This window comes from Phycodurus eques, chromosome 8 (genome assembly GCF_024500275.1).
Source record: "Phycodurus eques isolate BA_2022a chromosome 8, UOR_Pequ_1.1, whole genome shotgun sequence".
Taxonomy (NCBI): Eukaryota; Metazoa; Chordata; class Actinopteri; order Syngnathiformes; family Syngnathidae; genus Phycodurus; species Phycodurus eques.
Window position 1 is genome coordinate 27,826,782 of NC_084532.1, and position 16,358 is coordinate 27,843,139.

Consider the following 16,358-nt stretch of genomic DNA (forward strand, 5'->3'; position numbering starts at 1 on the left):
ATTATTTTTACAGATGCCCAAGTTACAGTTTGCGGGCCACGCATTTGGTATCTGGGCCTTCAGTAGCAGATTTGCATTCATCCTTAATCCAACATAATCCACCTCTTGATACTAACACTATTAATTGTAACATGACAAAAACGAATTGAAATGAAAGACATCATACTCACAAGAGATGCTGATTAGTAAATGTATTCATCTGTGCAGATGACTACTGACCTGTTTTACAAGTTTTGCTCTCACCGACCAATCAGAGGAAAAGTGGTGACGTCATCGAGAGCCAACGCTCTGGCCCCTAAAAGAAGAATTTGAAATCTGATTGGTTAAAGGAAAAGTCCCATATATGTGTCGTCAAAGTAACATCGGCCAAAATGACTGCTTCTGAAGGCAGATTAGATTACCATGGCAACAAACGGAGGCGGAAATCCAAACGGACGGAAAAATCTCACTTTCGCTTTCGTCGGTAAGAGGTGATGAAGTCCGTTTTCTCCTTTTTCTCACCCTGCCAGAATTTCAAGGTAGCTTCCAGAGCTGCTTCCACTTCGCAGACTCCTACCGGATGGAGCAGACGGTGAGCGGCGGAGATTGTCACGCCTACGCTTCCCATCAGCACAATGGCTTCCACATGGCCACCAGCGACTCTCTGGGCTCCGCAGGTGAGGCATCCCATAATGCTCCCATTGAGGCCAAGGTGACCGTTCCACCTGTAACATGGTTGCGTGTGCCGTGTATGTATCTTCCAGGCTTCAATTTGAGCCAGGAGCTTCAAGGCGGCCCGGGGTGCCAGTTCTCCTCCAGTCCAGAGGAGGGCGCCTTCTTCCAGGCGGGCAGCTTCGAGCGCGGCCTTAGCCACATGTCGTCAGTGTACACAGAGTCGTAGACACGGATGTCAGATTTTGAACTTTTCACCAAGGCGTCACACTTACAGTACTTGCGGGGGGCAGAAGTCGGAGCTTTCCGCTGCTAAACAAACTTTTCTGTGTCATTTGAACGAGACGCAGCTATCGAGAAAACAGGAAATTGCTTGAATGATGATTTGAGCCTTCTTCTCTACTGCCGTTGTTTGAATGTGTGACGTGTCAGTCAGACAAATGATGTTACGTGATGTGACGTTGACCGTAATTTACATTTTAACAGGTAAATTGATTAAAAAAATAGATGTGCTGGAAATTCAGACATGCAGTGGTGCCTTGTGATAAGGTTTACGAGTTTAAGTGAACTGTCAAACTAAACATAAGACAGAGAATTGCGTATTTATTACAAGCACATAGCTATAGTACAGATTGGAGGAACACGTAGACAGAAAATTGAACAATACAGGCATATATTTTTGATCCTCAGCAAACAACGGCTTCTACTATTGCAGCTTATGAGCTTATGTATATCCGTATGTCTGTATTATACTGGACGACTGGTGAGAGCGTCTGCCTCACAGTTCTGAGGACCGGGGTTCAATCCCCGGCCCCGCCTGTGTGGAGTTTGCATGTTCTCCCCGTGCCTGCGTGGGTTTTCTCCGGGCACTCGGGTTTCCTCCCACATCTCCCAAAACATGCATGATAGGCTCATTGAAAACTCTCAATTGCCCGTAGGTGTGAATGTGAGCGCGAATGGTAGTTTTGTTTCTATCTGCCCTGCAATTGGCTGGCGACCAGTTCGAGGTGTACCCCGCCTCTCGCCCGAAGATAGCTGGGATGGGCTCCAGCACGCCCGCAACCCAAGTGAGGAGAAAGCACCCGGAAGTACCCTGGCGCCTTTACAAACAATATCAAAAGGTCTACACATGGACACTGCCTTGAACGTTGAATGGTACGTCGCCGGCCCGGCCATATTGGATGTGGAAAAGTGGAGCGATGGGTGAAGATGCCTTATTCATTTGCTGCTGAGAGACTAAGCCAGATCTCATGGGAAAAAGACTAAACAAAGACTTTGGATTATACAGTGTACAGACCCACCCGCAATAGGCGAAAATCTGCAATATAGAAAGACCATTACAAAATCCCATCCACGCTTCATACATTTAAACTTATTAAAACACATTGTAAACATTTGAACATAAAAATTGCAAGCATAAAATGTGTAGAAAATACTGTACATATTGTTGCGTTTGTGTACATGCATGTGCCTTTAAGAGGCGGAGCCTGGATGGGTGGCACGTGACGTTAGGCGAGTCTGCGTGCGAGTGTCTGGGCGTGAGCTGTGGCCGACAGCAGCTCCCGTGTGAGTGTGCTTGTTGTGTTAATGTGTTTTACTGTTCTGCCCGTGTTCAATAAATGGCTGAAAAGTGCATTGGCGACTGTGGCTCTCCTTTCCACATGCGAGGGCATTACCATTAGTAGTCTGTAAAATCCCATTAAAAAAGTTGGTTAAAAAACAAATGCAATATCGCGTTAGTGCGCCCACATGCCACATGTACATTTCAGAATCTGGTTATTATAGACAGATTTTATATATATATATATATATATATATATATACACACACACACACACACACACACACACATACATACATATACACATTTGTTTGCTGCTATAAATACAGAAAAATGACATACGTTGTTTTTGGTCATTTTCGATCTGAAAATGAACAAATGATTTTTAGTAAATGGCTGCAATATAAAAACAAAGAGTGACAAATGTAAGGGGGTCTGAATACTTTCCGTACCCACTGTAGATCTTAGAACAGTTGAGATGTATCAATACAACATACTTCCTTGACACCAATTACTGCTTTCCTACGATCCACGGGTTGGGCAGCGAGAGGGGTTCACTGTACAGTTCACTTCTTTGAGACTGAAGATAATTAAGCCACTTTTGCATCTCAATAAGACTTTTTTTAAGCACTGTTTAAAGGAGGAGGTGATGATAATATACGGCATATTTTTAATGAGGGATGAGCCATGAAATCCTCCAAAACCTTTTCAAAATCTCTTTTATTGACTCAACAGAACGAGAACAAAAAAAAAAATGGACTTGGTTACAGCGCCGCTACAATATGAACACTTCATATTCATATCGTCTAGTTTTCGACATCTGTTTTTAGACCAAAGCATAGAAACAAACGTATCGTGTTGCTGCGTTGTTTTAATAACGAGAGAAACAATGTTTGCATTCCTCTTTTTCCATTTCGCGGCTTTGGCTTTGTCTCCCTACTATACAGTAACGCAAAACAAACCAGCCCTCTTTTTAATGCTGTGTGTATAAATGTACAGTTTGTTTGTAACACACATTTTCTCCATTCAAGAAATAATAAATATCTGAATGAAACATGTCATCAGCTCTCAGTTGTTTTCAATACTGTAGCAGTTCAGATTGATGACTGGAAAAGCTTTTTGCAGAGAACAGGGGCTCGCTCTGCTCTCTAGTGGACAAGGGTGAGGATGCACACATCGACATGTCCTTTGCTTGATTGTCTGTTCAACTTATTTGACTGTGTAGCAAAGTGCGATACAAGTTAGACTTGATGATTATTATGCATCTTACTTCTGCTTCCTCTTCTCCAGGTAGCTTTGGCGGTAGAAGTTTCCGAAGAGGACGATGAGGATGATGGAGTAAACAACCACCGCAATGTTGGTGGCCGCCGGGAAGTCGCACTGGGTGAACAGGTTGTAGGTCGCGTGCGTGAGAATCAGCAGAAACTGCAGCTGAGGAGGCAAAACCAGAGCCGGCTTTAACGTCGCTGCATTGCATGTTACTCACCTAATTGTGTCTTCTGTCTCTTCACAAGTAGGAGGCGTATTGAGTAGACAAATTCAATTCAAGTCTACTCTCAAACTCAACATAAAGCCAAGAGAATTACTGTAAATGTTTTTGTATTTAAAACAACCGCATCGCTTTGCCTTTTGGATTAATGCTAACAAACAATGCTAAATGCCATACACGGGCTACCGAATAGCCGGTATATTAGCGATATTTGACACAAACGGGAGGGCAACACTTAGTACACAGATAATATACTCACAGGCCTATTTTCTTTATCCTCTGCGAAGAACGACTAGTAATACTGCTGCTTACTGAGCTTAGTCGTGCCTTCTCCATGTATATCCAGAGCCCGTATTTTGTAACGGAAATCACTGAACATTGACCCGTTCCGGCCGTAACACTGATTGTTCGGGATATTGGAGGGGGAAAAAAATCCAGCGTCCGACATTATCGGCTCGTCCGCATTGAACAGCCGCTCGGTGCACGATATATTATGACACCACTCGGCTGGCGAGCCGCAGAAGCGAAAGTTCTCTTTGGGTCCGGTGTCAACGCACGGTAGCGAATAAGCTACACTTCTTAGCATGCTTGTTACAAAAGTGCCACGAAGGGACGGCGCGCAGTGGCTGGGCGAAGACGATGTCAAAGCCGTGCTAATTGCTAAGCTATCGTGCAACGCGGTCGCTGAAAATCTTTACTTAGTACGTCACTTCAGAATTCTGGAATCCACTAAATCCTAAATATTTGAGTATATATTCAGTTTGTAGTTTATACTTCTCCTTTTACCAGAGTATTATTATTATTATTTATTTTTTTTCCCTCCAAGTCTCAGTACTGCTCGTCTCACCAGCTGCAGGCAGGTGAGGTACGACTTCCACCACAGGTACTTGTGCATGCGAGGGCCCAGAGCAGCCAGGCCGTAGTAAGAGTACATCACGGTGTGGACCAAAGTGTTGAGCAGGCCGATGAAGAAAGCTGCAAGGTGACACGTTCATTCGCGCATTCGTTATTAGCTGAGTGAAATTTTGCAAGCCTGTGAGGAACGTTGTCAATAAGCCGGCAGTCGTTCAACCTACACTGTCCGCCGGCCGTGTACTTGACCGCCGACCACCAGTTGAAGATCATGGTGGCGTGGTGGAAGACGTGAAGGAAAGTCACCTGGCCGTTCTTCTTCCTCAGGATGAAGATGAGCTGCTCCCGATCGAGAGAGACAAAGGATTAAGAACGCGGCGAACGTAAAACGACACTTTGGCTATGACGTCACACGCACGTTCTGGATGGCAAATGCGCAAGGCATTCCCAAGTGTACAACCAGTAATATAAATACATAAAGAAAAATGGGCTGCCATTTGGTCGACGCGGCGATTGAGAAAACAGAGCAAATGGATGCTTGAATGTTGATTCGTTGGAGTCCAAAAGTCACGTCGGGTCAATTCCTCGGAAATGAGACGCCGCGTCAGCCGTGATTCGCATTTCAACAGGTGGATTCGTTGAAAAATGGATGTGGTGAGTTAACGTGATCATTAAGGGACTGGCTAATAGCTGGACTTTTCTGTTGCTCGGATTTAATAGCACCGATGCACTTTGAACGATGAAATGGCTCGCGTGCTGTCAGATATTACAAGCGATCCATTTTGTTCTGCGAAACCCCCGAATAACGAGCTGAATATTTGGCGTCGCGTTCTCAAAGGAAACAAAGTTTTCGCCATGATTTTCACAATCACTTTTGCGCCACCCGGAAGTTCCCTGGCGCGTATTGTTTCCAAAACATGTTGAAAAGGTCTATACCGTGTCGCTGAGCTCGATGACTTTGGAGAAGAAGAACCACCAGCAGACCCGCGCCATCTGCAAGACGAGGAAAGGGTGAGGACGTGAGAACGACAAATCGGAACAATAATAATAAGCTTTCCACAAAAGCGTTCTGACCCTCATGGCCAGCGGTCTATCGCTGTAGTCCACCGGCTGACACAGGAGGCTGTAGTTGGACAGCCACGAAGTAGCCAAGAACTACAGAGGAAGAGAATCACGTGAGAATTTTCGCTTGGAAACTTTTCTTGGGTGTTAACATGGGTGAAATGTGGGAATTTCACATTGAGGAATATACTGGAATTTAGATAAATGAATGGACTAAACTGCAAATTAGAGGAATGTGATTTTATTCTACAAACCCCAATTCCAATGAAATTGGGACGTTGTGTTAAACCGTGAGTATTGTTACATATATAATCTGTCTGCCTGTGTTCCTCCACCATTTGTGTGCAAACATCCGTTATAACAACACGACACTGATGCTATTCACTTGCCCATCTATGGCGTTTTGCAAATTTTGTTAGCATTGAGCTAAACAGATTTTCATTAAGCAAATCTATGAAATTGTTTTACAATCCCAATTCCAATGAAGTTGGATGTAGCGCCGAACTGTATTTACTGACATTGGTTTTCTGAAGTGTTCCTGAGCCCATGCGGTGAGATCCTTTACACTCCAGATTCTCTGAACCTTTTGATGAGATTATGGACTGTAGATGACGAAACCCCTAAATTCCTTGCAATTGTTCGACTATTTTCTCACGCACGTGTTCACAAAGAGGTGAACCTCGCCCCAGCTTTGCTTGCAATTCAGGGAAGCTCCTTTTCTACCCAGTCGTGGCACCCACCTGTTCCCATTGAGCCTGTTCACCTTTGGGATGTTCCTACCAGGTGTTTGATGCGCATTCCTCAACTTTCTCAGTTCAATGTCCACCAAACTACCGCTTGCGGCGAAGTGAGTTGAGTTCATTGACACCGTACAGTGCTTGTATCTCAAAGTTCTCTATGCGCAAGTCAAAGCAAATGAACCGGCCAAACGACGGCTCGAATATGGAATCGTTCGCAAGTCGGGCCACTCGTATCTCAAAGCACCGCTGTACAACAAAAAATCCTTGTGTGTTTTAACATACGCGACCATTACAGATGATTTAGATTCTCTGATTCTAATAGTTATTCTTATTTATCGTGTGTGTGTATGATAAAACATCAAATTACCTTTACCTGGATTCTTCAGCTAAATTTCCCATAAGATCACTAAATTTACTGTGCAGGTGTTATTTTCAAAATGTGCCCATTGAAAATGTCCTGAAATTTAGATTTAATCTGCTCATGACAAAACAAGATGTCTACAATTATTATTATTATTATATCTACATGCATACCTACGAGTTGTGACAATAAAGAGTCAAGACTGTGGCAGAAATCTATCAAATTCACGCACATTCCAAAACTTGATTTTGCCGGCGGCGCACCTCGTGGAACATGTAGGCCGACCAGCCCACCATGGTCAAGTTGTAAAGGATGAGAACCGTCCGGAGGTCCGCAGGGTCTCGGCACCTCATGAGCCGAGGCCCCGCCCACACCGCGCACAGGTAGACCAGGACGATGAGCGTCACCGGGACCGGCGAGTAGACCAGCGGCCACGGGTCGGTCCTCTTGTCTGCAACAATGCGTAGACAAACTGTGCTTAGCTTCATGCTAACAGATTTTGCAAAACAGCATAGAGGCTCGGCGCTAGCGAATAGCGTCGCTGCCTCGGTGTTGTTACCCTTTAATTAACGGGTATTTATGCACAAATGGTGGAGCAACACATTTAGGCAGACAATATAACAATACTCGTGTTCTTTGTGCTCTCCGAAACATGACTAATATTAGAGTCCGCCTTTGTATGTATTGTACTGCCTCCTGTTGGCCAAGACATGCACAAGAGAAGGAGCAGCACAATTTTCCGTTGAATTGAAGCAAAAAAAGAAAATGTGGCAAAAAAGGTGCAATTCTCTACATTCTATTTAATTACAGTATGTCATCATTGTACATTTGTATAAACTACAATATTACAGAGTGCTATTGCTTTTTTCTTATTAAAAAACACATTACAAAAAGGTTTTTTTTTTTTTTTTTGCATGACTGGAAAAGCTCGATGGGAGCAAATGATTTGGGATATGAATATATTTTTGAGTTAGCGGTCACAAACTGAATTAAGCTTTTATCTCAAGGCACCACTGTAGACAAATGTATGAAACTAAACTGGAAAGCAGCAAAATTTATGTTATTCTCCAAATGAGAACTCAAATGAACTCATGTCCTCTTAAAACAAGATTTAATACAACTAGTCGAAATTCTACCACACATATTGTTCTTATTCTTTTTAACTTCGCTACTGTTTTTTTTTTTCGTTTTTGCTTTATTAGCGTAGTCATGGAACAAATTCAACTCGTATTTCAAGGCACCACTGCAAAAAGAACGACTCGAAACAACCTACAGCAAAATTATTATAATTATTTTTTAAAGTCTTATAGTTAAGTGCGCTCACGCAACTAACGAGTTATGCATGATAACCACCCATGTTTGTGCACAACGGAAATAAACAGAGCGACTTGAAATAATCCACAGAGCCAAAAGACAAGCGAGCTCAGTTCTGACAATGTTTGTGCCAAATTATTAACGCGATCGCTTTGATATACTGCATATCTTGTAGTCATTGTGTCTGCAGAATAGATTCTTAACAAAATAAATAAATGAAAAATAAAAAATCTCGGCTTTACCAAAATGAAGGCCTTAATTATCCTTTCAAAATAAAACCCTTCTGCCGTTCAAAGGTCTTGTAAAGGTGGTGACATGGGGTTAATCATTGATATTAACTCGAAGTTGCCTGCTCGAGGTCCTGGTATCGGGTCTCGGTGTATCCAAACAAGTGGGCTAATTTTTACTATATTTTATTTTATTTTTTTAAACGCGTGCATTGAGACCACAAGGTTTAGAAATGGTGAGAATGGATGAGACACAAGAATGTTGCGGGTGACAACACTGCGGGCATTCATTCATACACGCTTAGCAGGTCTCAAACTTATTGCACAATAATCGGCCGGCAGAAAGAAGTCGTTGTTTTGTATGAAGCAGAAAAACTATTCTGTGCGTAATTGAAGGAAGTCAGAGGAAAAGATGCATACCGCCATTGTCCACTATGTTCTGGTGGACAGACAAGATAGTGTCCCAGGCAGACGTCATCACCGGCCTGTCACGGACCAATAAATTAAAAAAAACTAAAACAAAAAACATGTAAAAACAGACATTTACAGTATGATTTTTGAAGAAGTCTTCAACAAAGAGCGATGTGTTCACAGACCTCAAGTTGAGTTGAGTGGCGGTGCTCTTTCACCTCCTGCTGGAGCTCAGCACATTCGGCAGAAGTCCACACTGGTGGCGAAGAATGCTGCAGAGGAACAAAACAAACACATCCGGATTCTTTGCATGGAGAGGAGGGGAAAAAAAAAAGAAAAGAAAAAAAAGTCAGGTTATGACACGGTGCGAACACTGGGAGGCGCTGCTGCTTATCTTTTGATTACAATGATATCATTACACTGGTATCGGTTTGGTATTCCCTCATAAAAAAATACAGAAATAACATGAGAATACAATGTAAAGAAATATATTTGTTTTTCTTTTTCTGTTAAAGTTGATGTTCAGTTTTCTGCCTTTTTTGCTTTCACATTGAGCATGTCGCCCATCTTTCTTGGACAGCGTTGAAATGTTTGGGGCTAGCGTTCAAGCCTTTTGTATCATCTCGTTTTGCACATAACATACAAACAGAACGCTCCAACTGCTTCGCCAAGTCGACTACACGTGCGCCTCGCTTGTGTGTGTGCGTGTTTTTTTTTCTTCCGCCCCCGAGATTAAATTCAGAATACCTGCACACAAAAAATAAATTGCAAGCGGAAAACAACAGAAAGCTGTACTTTCGCTGCGAGGCCGCCATGTGAACTGAAGGTGGCCGGATGTTGTGACGTCCGCTACCGCCAAACACAAACGACATACAAAGAATACAATAAAGCACCAGCACCAAAGACATCACTTTATTGTAGAAAAACAGAAGAGAATATTAACAAATAAAATGTTTATATAAAGTCTATTGTACATACTGTAGTATCCGTGTGTTGGATCTGGGCCTTAAAGGGGGCGTGGCCTAGCGCGCGACGCCAGGAGCTGGAGTCGGGTCGGCCGGTTACGTCAGTGTGAGCATCGGCCTACAGCAGCTCCTTGCGAGTGTTCTCATTTTGCATTTGTGCGTTCTATAAATGGGCGGAAAGTGCAACTGTGGCTCTCCTTGCCCACATGCGAGGGCGCGACAGTGTCTTTGTTTTGCCACTTCGCTCGAGTGGTGGTCAAGGTACCGCTGTATTTACAATGCAGTGTGAATACAGCGGCATCAAATATCAAGTATGTTTTACTGACATTTGTGTTTTCGAGCACCTTAAAACATGTTTTCAAATTGAACGCAGCACCGAAATTCTATGGTTAAAACCAGTACAGGAAAATATAAAGTGCTTTTGTAGCCAGTTAATTAAAAAACAAAAACAAATGGTAAGCTTGAAGTTAATTTGGTTAATTTCTTTTCCATTCAGTTACTTCCTTATCGTGATGGTTCTCTTCCAGTAAATCAACGATTGCTTCAACAGGGTACACACACACACACACACACACACACCGATAACTGCACTGAATTGGAACATTTTTCCCCAATTCCTAGACCCAATTATTGGTTTAAGCGATGTTTTTTTTTTTTTTAACAGACTGAGAAATAAAGATCGCTTTTAACACTGCGCACCACTTGATAATCGTTCAGAATCATCTTTTAGAGACTTCTGTTAATTGGGCTGAACGTGTGTTCAGTCGCTTTATTTGTGATACAATATCATATTGTGATATAAAAGATGGACACTTTAAATATAACAAAGGGTTGCAAAATTCGTGGAATTTTTACAGTTGGAAACTTTCCAAGGGAATAAACAAACATTTATGGGAATTAACCTAAATAAACCCAGAAATTCACAAAACTGAAGGTTGATTTTCAATAGAGAACTTAAATATAGTTGGGGGGGAAACATATTCGTGCATAATCCTGACTAAAACAACCAGATTTCAAAGTGGACAGAATTGTCTTTTTTTCTTTTTAAATCCCAAAAATTGTTGAATAAGCAGCGATAAAACAAAAAGAGAAAAAAAAAAAAAAAAAAAAGGAAAAAAATGTGAACTATACAGCAAATCAGCGGCTAAGTGAATGTGCCGGTGCCAAACTGCAAGTATGCGGGGTTCCGCTGTATCTCCGAAACCCCCTAGTTTAACTTCCCCTGGAAATTAACCAGACACTTATTCGCAACCCTACCTGTCACTATTTTCAAAAGACTCTCGTCCGGCTTCACTGTTCGGCGCACGATTCAGAGAAAAAAAAATGTAAACTATACCGCGCAGTCCGTCAAAAAACAGCATGTAAAATACTCAGCAGGGTTCCTGCTTGGTGGTCCTGAAGAAAGACGTGAGGGACAGTTGCTTGTTGCTGCCACTCGACGCCTTGGCTTTGGCTTTCTTTGTGCTGCGTTGTCTTTTCTTGCCGTCGTCCTTTTGCCTCTTCGCATACTAAGTGAGACAAATTTGCAAACTATTATTAGTATCATATCTTTAAGAGCATTTGTGGGTTACATGTTTTTGTGGCCTCTGTTTTGGAAATTGCACTGTAGGCCAGATCAAATGCGTTCGCAGGCGACAGGTTCCCAGAATGATAGGAACACTTACCGGGGAGGTCCGCTCCTTCTGAAGGCCCGCGGAGTCACAAAGCTTCGCAATCTGCAGGGGAGTTGACATGCGGACAGTAACTCAAAGAAAACAAACATTTCAACATTCAAAAAAATAAATTTACATATGGCCTCAGCTCTGAAACACACTGCCGCGTTGAGATTGACTTTAAAAATATTTGTGAAAAAAGACCTCAGTGAATTCCATCCTGGAACTGTGATAGGAAGCCCCCTGTGCAACAAGTCCACTGGACTTGTTGCACAGGGGGCTGTATTATAAGAACGTGGTTCCAACTTTGCGGGAACGGTTTGGAGCTGGCTCCAACGTCAGTGCGTGACCTCACAAACGCGCTTCCGGAAGAATGGAAGAAATTCCCTTCAACACACTCCTAAACCTCGTGGTCAGCCTTCCCAGAAGAGCTGAAGCTCTTATAGCCGCAAAAGGGTGGAGCGACATCATATTGAACACTATGGAGGAGGAATGCAATGTCACCGAAGTTCATATGTGAGTCAAGGCAGGTGAGCGAATACTTTTGGCAATATAGTGTATGGCTGTATTATACTGCCCCCAGGTGGCCAAGGCGCACACACCAGAAGGAGCGGCACCATGTGCATTGAATTGAAGCAAAAAAATGTGGAAAAGCTGTTTAGTTCTTTACATTCTCTGTAATGATGGCATTGCTGAATGTTTTTTTATCGTAACATATTACAGACTGCTATTTTTCTTACTAAAAACACATTTTAAAAAAATGTATTGTTGATTTTTGGGGAGGCTGGAATGGATGAATGGCATTGCCAATCCTCTCAAGGGTTAGGAGCGTGGCCACGGAAGGAATAAAAACTCGTATCTCAAGGCAAAGTTGTATTAGTGTGTTATCTTGTAACATTCAAAATGTATTGTTTTAATTTTTTTCATACAAAAATGTGATATCTTGTAACATTCAACTCTTCTAGTTTTTTTTTTTTTTAATAAAAATGGTCAGAATCATGTAAAAAATAAAAGAGTGTGATATTTTCTAAAGTTCCATTTTTCTTCTTTTTTTTTAACCACAATGCCAAAACATGGGTTCTACGATCTACTGTGACATCACGTAACTGGCCTTTTTTACCGCCGTGGACACGGCGGCCTCCTGCAGCGCCGACCTGCTGACCCACCGCACGTTTGCCGTCCGCAGCCGCGCGTCGCCGCCGCCTCCCACACGCAAAGTGTGGACCACGTACGTCTGCTGGATGTGCGAAAAGACGTGAAGCACCTATGACGATGAGGAAAACTAATTCAGCCAGCATCCAGAGCTCAATACAAAACTGATGTGGATTCCTTTACCATTTAGTAAAATATGAGAAAACTATATATGCAAAATTACACTATGCAGTGCTCAGGGGATGGGATCTTAGTAATTTAAGAACAGCCAAAAGTCTTGAGTTCATTTTAATTCTTTTGTATTGATCTAAAACCAAATAATTAGTTCAGAAAAATTGCTTTTCATCACAACTTCAAGCACTTAGGACAAAATCCAAGCACTTCTCAAACCTGGAAAGAATAATGTTACATTTCAAGCACTTACTTCTCCCACATAGTGAAGGGAGTTTTCAGTCAACGGTCCCAGGATCTTGTCGAGGTGGGCACACAGTGCCGCCTGCTGTTTCTTTTCGGAATCGTCCTCCTTTTCCAACAGAAGACTGGGAAACTCCCACAAGCCCGCCAGCAACCCTGACGAAACCGCGTGGAATTGTGTGCAGAACATTTAAAATAGTTTCCACTACAATTCAAATATATAATAATACAAATCCCAATAGAAAAACAGACGTACGGTTCATACCTTTATTTGGCCTTTGCATGAGCAGGAACTCCTCCTCGCCTTCTTCTCCATGTCGAGTCAGCACACACGTCACGGTTCGCTGCACCCTGGGGGGCTTCTTGGCCGGCTTTCTCGGGAAGTTCTGAACTCCCAGCTCCTCGTCCCAAGGCTCGCTTGGACACAGCGGGCATATTCCACTGGCACCTGGGCGAGAGATGCCCAGTACAAAATGAGAACACGTCCACTAGGGAAAACAAGACGACGACTTACTGCAGTCTTCGATATCTGGAAGTGCTGGAGGCTTCGTGTCCTTTGACCCCAACAGCTTCCTGGAATTCTGCTCTTGTCTGGCATGAACCTACACACAAAATTATCCAGAACATTAACAATCGCAGCTTCCTGCAGGGACATCTGAGGATTTGTGCACCCCAGACCGGAAATGCAAAACAACTTTTCTCATTAATAGCCATATGCTACATATCCTGCTTATCTAAAAATAAATATACATCCATTATCATTTTTTGTCTTCAAGGAAAGTAATGCGGTGTCCACCGTGCCTAGTTGGACGCCGCCATAGCGCCATCTATTGACCAGCTGCGACTAAAGTATCTGTAGTGCTACATAAATACAGCGTGTGAGTACTTTTGGTTGTACCTTGAGGTAAGAGTGGCAGTGAGCGCGTACAGGACACTGCTGGCACAGGGGCCCCTTCGGGGTGCAGACTCGGGCCCCGAGCTCCATCATGGCCTGGTTGAAGTCCCCAGGTCGCTCAGGGTCCACCAGCGTGTTCGCCAGGGCCCTGAAAGACAACAGACCAGAAAGATCCACGTAGTTCTTGATCCCCAAAATACACATATCAGATATTATATTTGATTTTAATCCCCCGCTATTTGCGGCAGGGCTTAGTGCCCATCCCACTTGAATTTTACCTACAACGGACTCACCAAAGTGCCTCTGTGACTGCAGGACTTGTGCAGTCGGCCCCGATGGCCCTCATGCGACACAGCACCCGGATCACGTTGCCGTCCACGGCTCCCGTAACCTAGGCGACAAGCGACGTGGTCATTTCCTGGCATTAAAAGTGGCGTGCGTGCGTGCGTGCGTGTGTGTGACGCCTGACATGGCCCAGCGCGATGGAGCCGACGGCCGCGGCAGTGTAGCGGCCCACTCCTGGTAGTTGTCTCAGCAGCTCGTCCACCGTGTCGGGCATCTGTCCCCCGAGCTCCGACACCACCTGCACACGCAAAAGCAACTATCACGACAAAACCAGCCATCCTGTTTTCTACGGGCATTTTTTTACCATGACGTCACACGTACTAACGGGTCGCAATAGCTCCGATGGCGCCACTAGTAAGCAAGTTAAGATGCTGTTAAATGTGTCAAAATAAAGCACAGCACTCACCTTTTGAGCACCTTCATGCAGACGCTTCCCTCGTGAATAGTAGCCAAGGCCCGCCCACATCTGATTCACCTCCTAGTCATGAACAAAATCAATAGATTCAATCCTTTTTTTTTTTTTTTTTTTAATGAAGATCTGAACTGTAAGTGGTCACCTCTAGCGTCGCAACTGCAAGATCCGAAACTGTGGGCCAACGCTGGAAGACAGTCACGCGACTTTACAACCTCAAGAGAGCAATTAATAGCATCAAACGCCGACTAAAACATGTACCTTCAACCATTTCTTGTAGTAGTCTATCACTGTGGCGACTTGGGTCTGTTGCAGCATGATTTCTGACACCCACACTGGAACAGGAAAAGAATTTTAAAAAATTAAATGAGAGTCGTGGACGCTGCATAATGCAACGGCGGTGCTTGAAGTACCTGCATAAGTTCTGATGTTGACATCAGTCTCTATTTGGGCCTATTGGAGTAATACAAAAAGCGAGTCAGACCATTTAAGTCTTTTTCTTTCTGTCTATAAATGTACTGCTGGTAACATGACACATACTTAGATGGGACAACAACAAAAAAATGACAAACTTGACAAAAACCGAGCCAAAAATCTAATTTCAAAATCTAACAAAACATGACCAATTATCGGACATGAAATCGAACAAAAAGAGGCAATAAGTTCGAGAATTGTTAAATGTCAGATTTTGTTTTTGTCTTTATGTGTGGGTTCTGTCAATATATATACGATTGGAAAACATTTCTTATGTGTGTGTATGAGTCCTAATTTCATACCAGAGTCCTCCAGGGCAGCTCTCTCTTTTCCAGGTCGTACCAGCTGAGCAGTTGAGTCCGCAGGCGGCTAACTTCGGCAGGCCTACGGAACTTATGGTACGTGGAGGCCGAAGCAACAGCTGACGGTTCTTCTGGGGGAAGGGGGAAAAAAAAAAACGCCATTTTGTGAACAGCAGGGTGCCACTCCATGCTCCTTGTGAGTGTTTTCATTTTGCATTGGTGTGTTTGGCTGCTTGTCCCATTCACTAAACGGGTGAACACACATCGTATTTTTTACTTCAATTGACTGAAATTAATGGATTTTTGCTCAAGCAATTTGGGACTTTGCTTGAAATTTGAAGGTGAATTCTTGAGATTGACGACTTGCGCACGTGACCTACTCACGTGTAGCAGCATAGCAACATGCTAAAAAACATACACGCCTCTGTATGTGCTGCTTCTTTGGTTTATTTTGTCAACACACTGAGCGAGCTGGATGTCAATTTATCATATTTTTCGCTAAATCGCCGAGTTTGTGCTGTGACATTACCGTCTTTTGCACGCGTTCTTTTCCGCTTCGGCTTCACGTTTTCCACCATTTCGAGAGCTTCATTCTTCACCCTACGCATGGTTAAACTTAAAGCGCTCATCCGAAGGTACACTTAAACTATGTCAACTATTTCATTCCTCCCGTACGTGTGGTGTTTTTGTTAGAAGGAACACTTGGATTGTTTACTTCGACTCGCGCTATTTTAAAGTAACGCCCCCGTCGCCTCTCGTCCAATCGGCTGCGAGGAAACCGCTGTAAAAGATGTCACTTCCGTTTAAAACTAAACCGGAAATATACAGCTAATAAAAAAAAGAAATTTTAAAAAAGTAAAATCAAAAGATCTACAGATAAGAAAGTAAACGATTACTGTTTTTGTTCAAAATATGTCTAGAACTGTGCAAAATATAACTATATTTAGATTTTGTATTTATAAACGTAAAAGGAAATATCACCCATCAAAGTCCTTTTTTTTCTATAATGAAAAAAAAGATTGCGTGTGACAAACACAGACTATAAAAATAAGATAGATTACCTTCACTGTTAACAAAAT

General features: G+C 43.1%; 3 protein-coding genes across 7 annotated transcripts in view; 1 reads left to right on the forward strand and 2 right to left on the reverse strand.

Annotated features, from left to right (window-relative positions):
• The window catches only part of LOC133405836 (zinc finger protein GLIS1), a 106,629-nt gene extending 104,350 nt beyond the window's left edge, over positions 1 to 2,279 (forward strand). For 2 of the 3 annotated variants that reach the window (XM_061682777.1, XM_061682778.1), the window contains exon 10: positions 510 to 2,279. In XM_061682777.1, coding sequence (XP_061538761.1) covers positions 510 to 880 — 371 coding nt within the window. In that variant the 3' untranslated portion in view covers positions 881 to 2,279. The remainder of the gene's footprint in view (positions 1 to 509) is intronic. The other variant, XM_061682779.1, reaches the window with a different exon arrangement.
• elovl8b (ELOVL fatty acid elongase 8b) lies at positions 1,041 to 9,478 on the reverse strand. 2 transcript variants are annotated; one of them, XM_061682782.1, is made up of 8 exons: positions 8,854 to 9,478; positions 8,678 to 8,742; positions 6,980 to 7,167; positions 5,628 to 5,708; positions 5,490 to 5,546; positions 4,778 to 4,892; positions 4,549 to 4,676; positions 1,041 to 3,643 (listed from the first exon to the last, which is right to left on the reverse strand). In XM_061682782.1, exons 2-8 carry the CDS (start codon positions 8,733 to 8,735, stop codon positions 3,479 to 3,481), a joined length of 792 nt encoding a protein of 263 aa, XP_061538766.1. In that variant the 5' UTR covers positions 8,736 to 8,742; positions 8,854 to 9,478; the 3' UTR covers positions 1,041 to 3,478. The 2 variants fall into 2 exon arrangements, with proteins under 2 accessions (XP_061538766.1, XP_061538768.1); XM_061682784.1 differs by having other exon boundaries at positions 8,678 to 8,770.
• An 89-nt stretch (positions 9,479 to 9,567) lies between these two features.
• On the reverse strand, positions 9,568 to 16,024 carry mutyh (mutY DNA glycosylase). 2 transcript variants are annotated; one of them, XM_061682781.1, is made up of 15 exons: positions 15,809 to 16,024; positions 15,280 to 15,407; positions 14,917 to 14,956; positions 14,765 to 14,838; positions 14,649 to 14,690; positions 14,498 to 14,569; positions 14,216 to 14,329; positions 14,040 to 14,137; positions 13,750 to 13,894; positions 13,366 to 13,453; positions 13,117 to 13,299; positions 12,862 to 13,007; positions 12,397 to 12,549; positions 11,298 to 11,348; positions 9,568 to 11,141 (listed from the first exon to the last, which is right to left on the reverse strand). In XM_061682781.1, exons 1-15 carry the CDS (start codon positions 15,906 to 15,908, stop codon positions 11,004 to 11,006), a joined length of 1,572 nt encoding a protein of 523 aa, XP_061538765.1. In that variant the 5' UTR covers positions 15,909 to 16,024; the 3' UTR covers positions 9,568 to 11,003. The 2 variants fall into 2 exon arrangements, with proteins under 2 accessions (XP_061538765.1, XP_061538764.1); XM_061682780.1 differs by having other exon boundaries at positions 15,280 to 15,410.
• Positions 16,025 to 16,358: the final 334 nt, after the last annotated feature.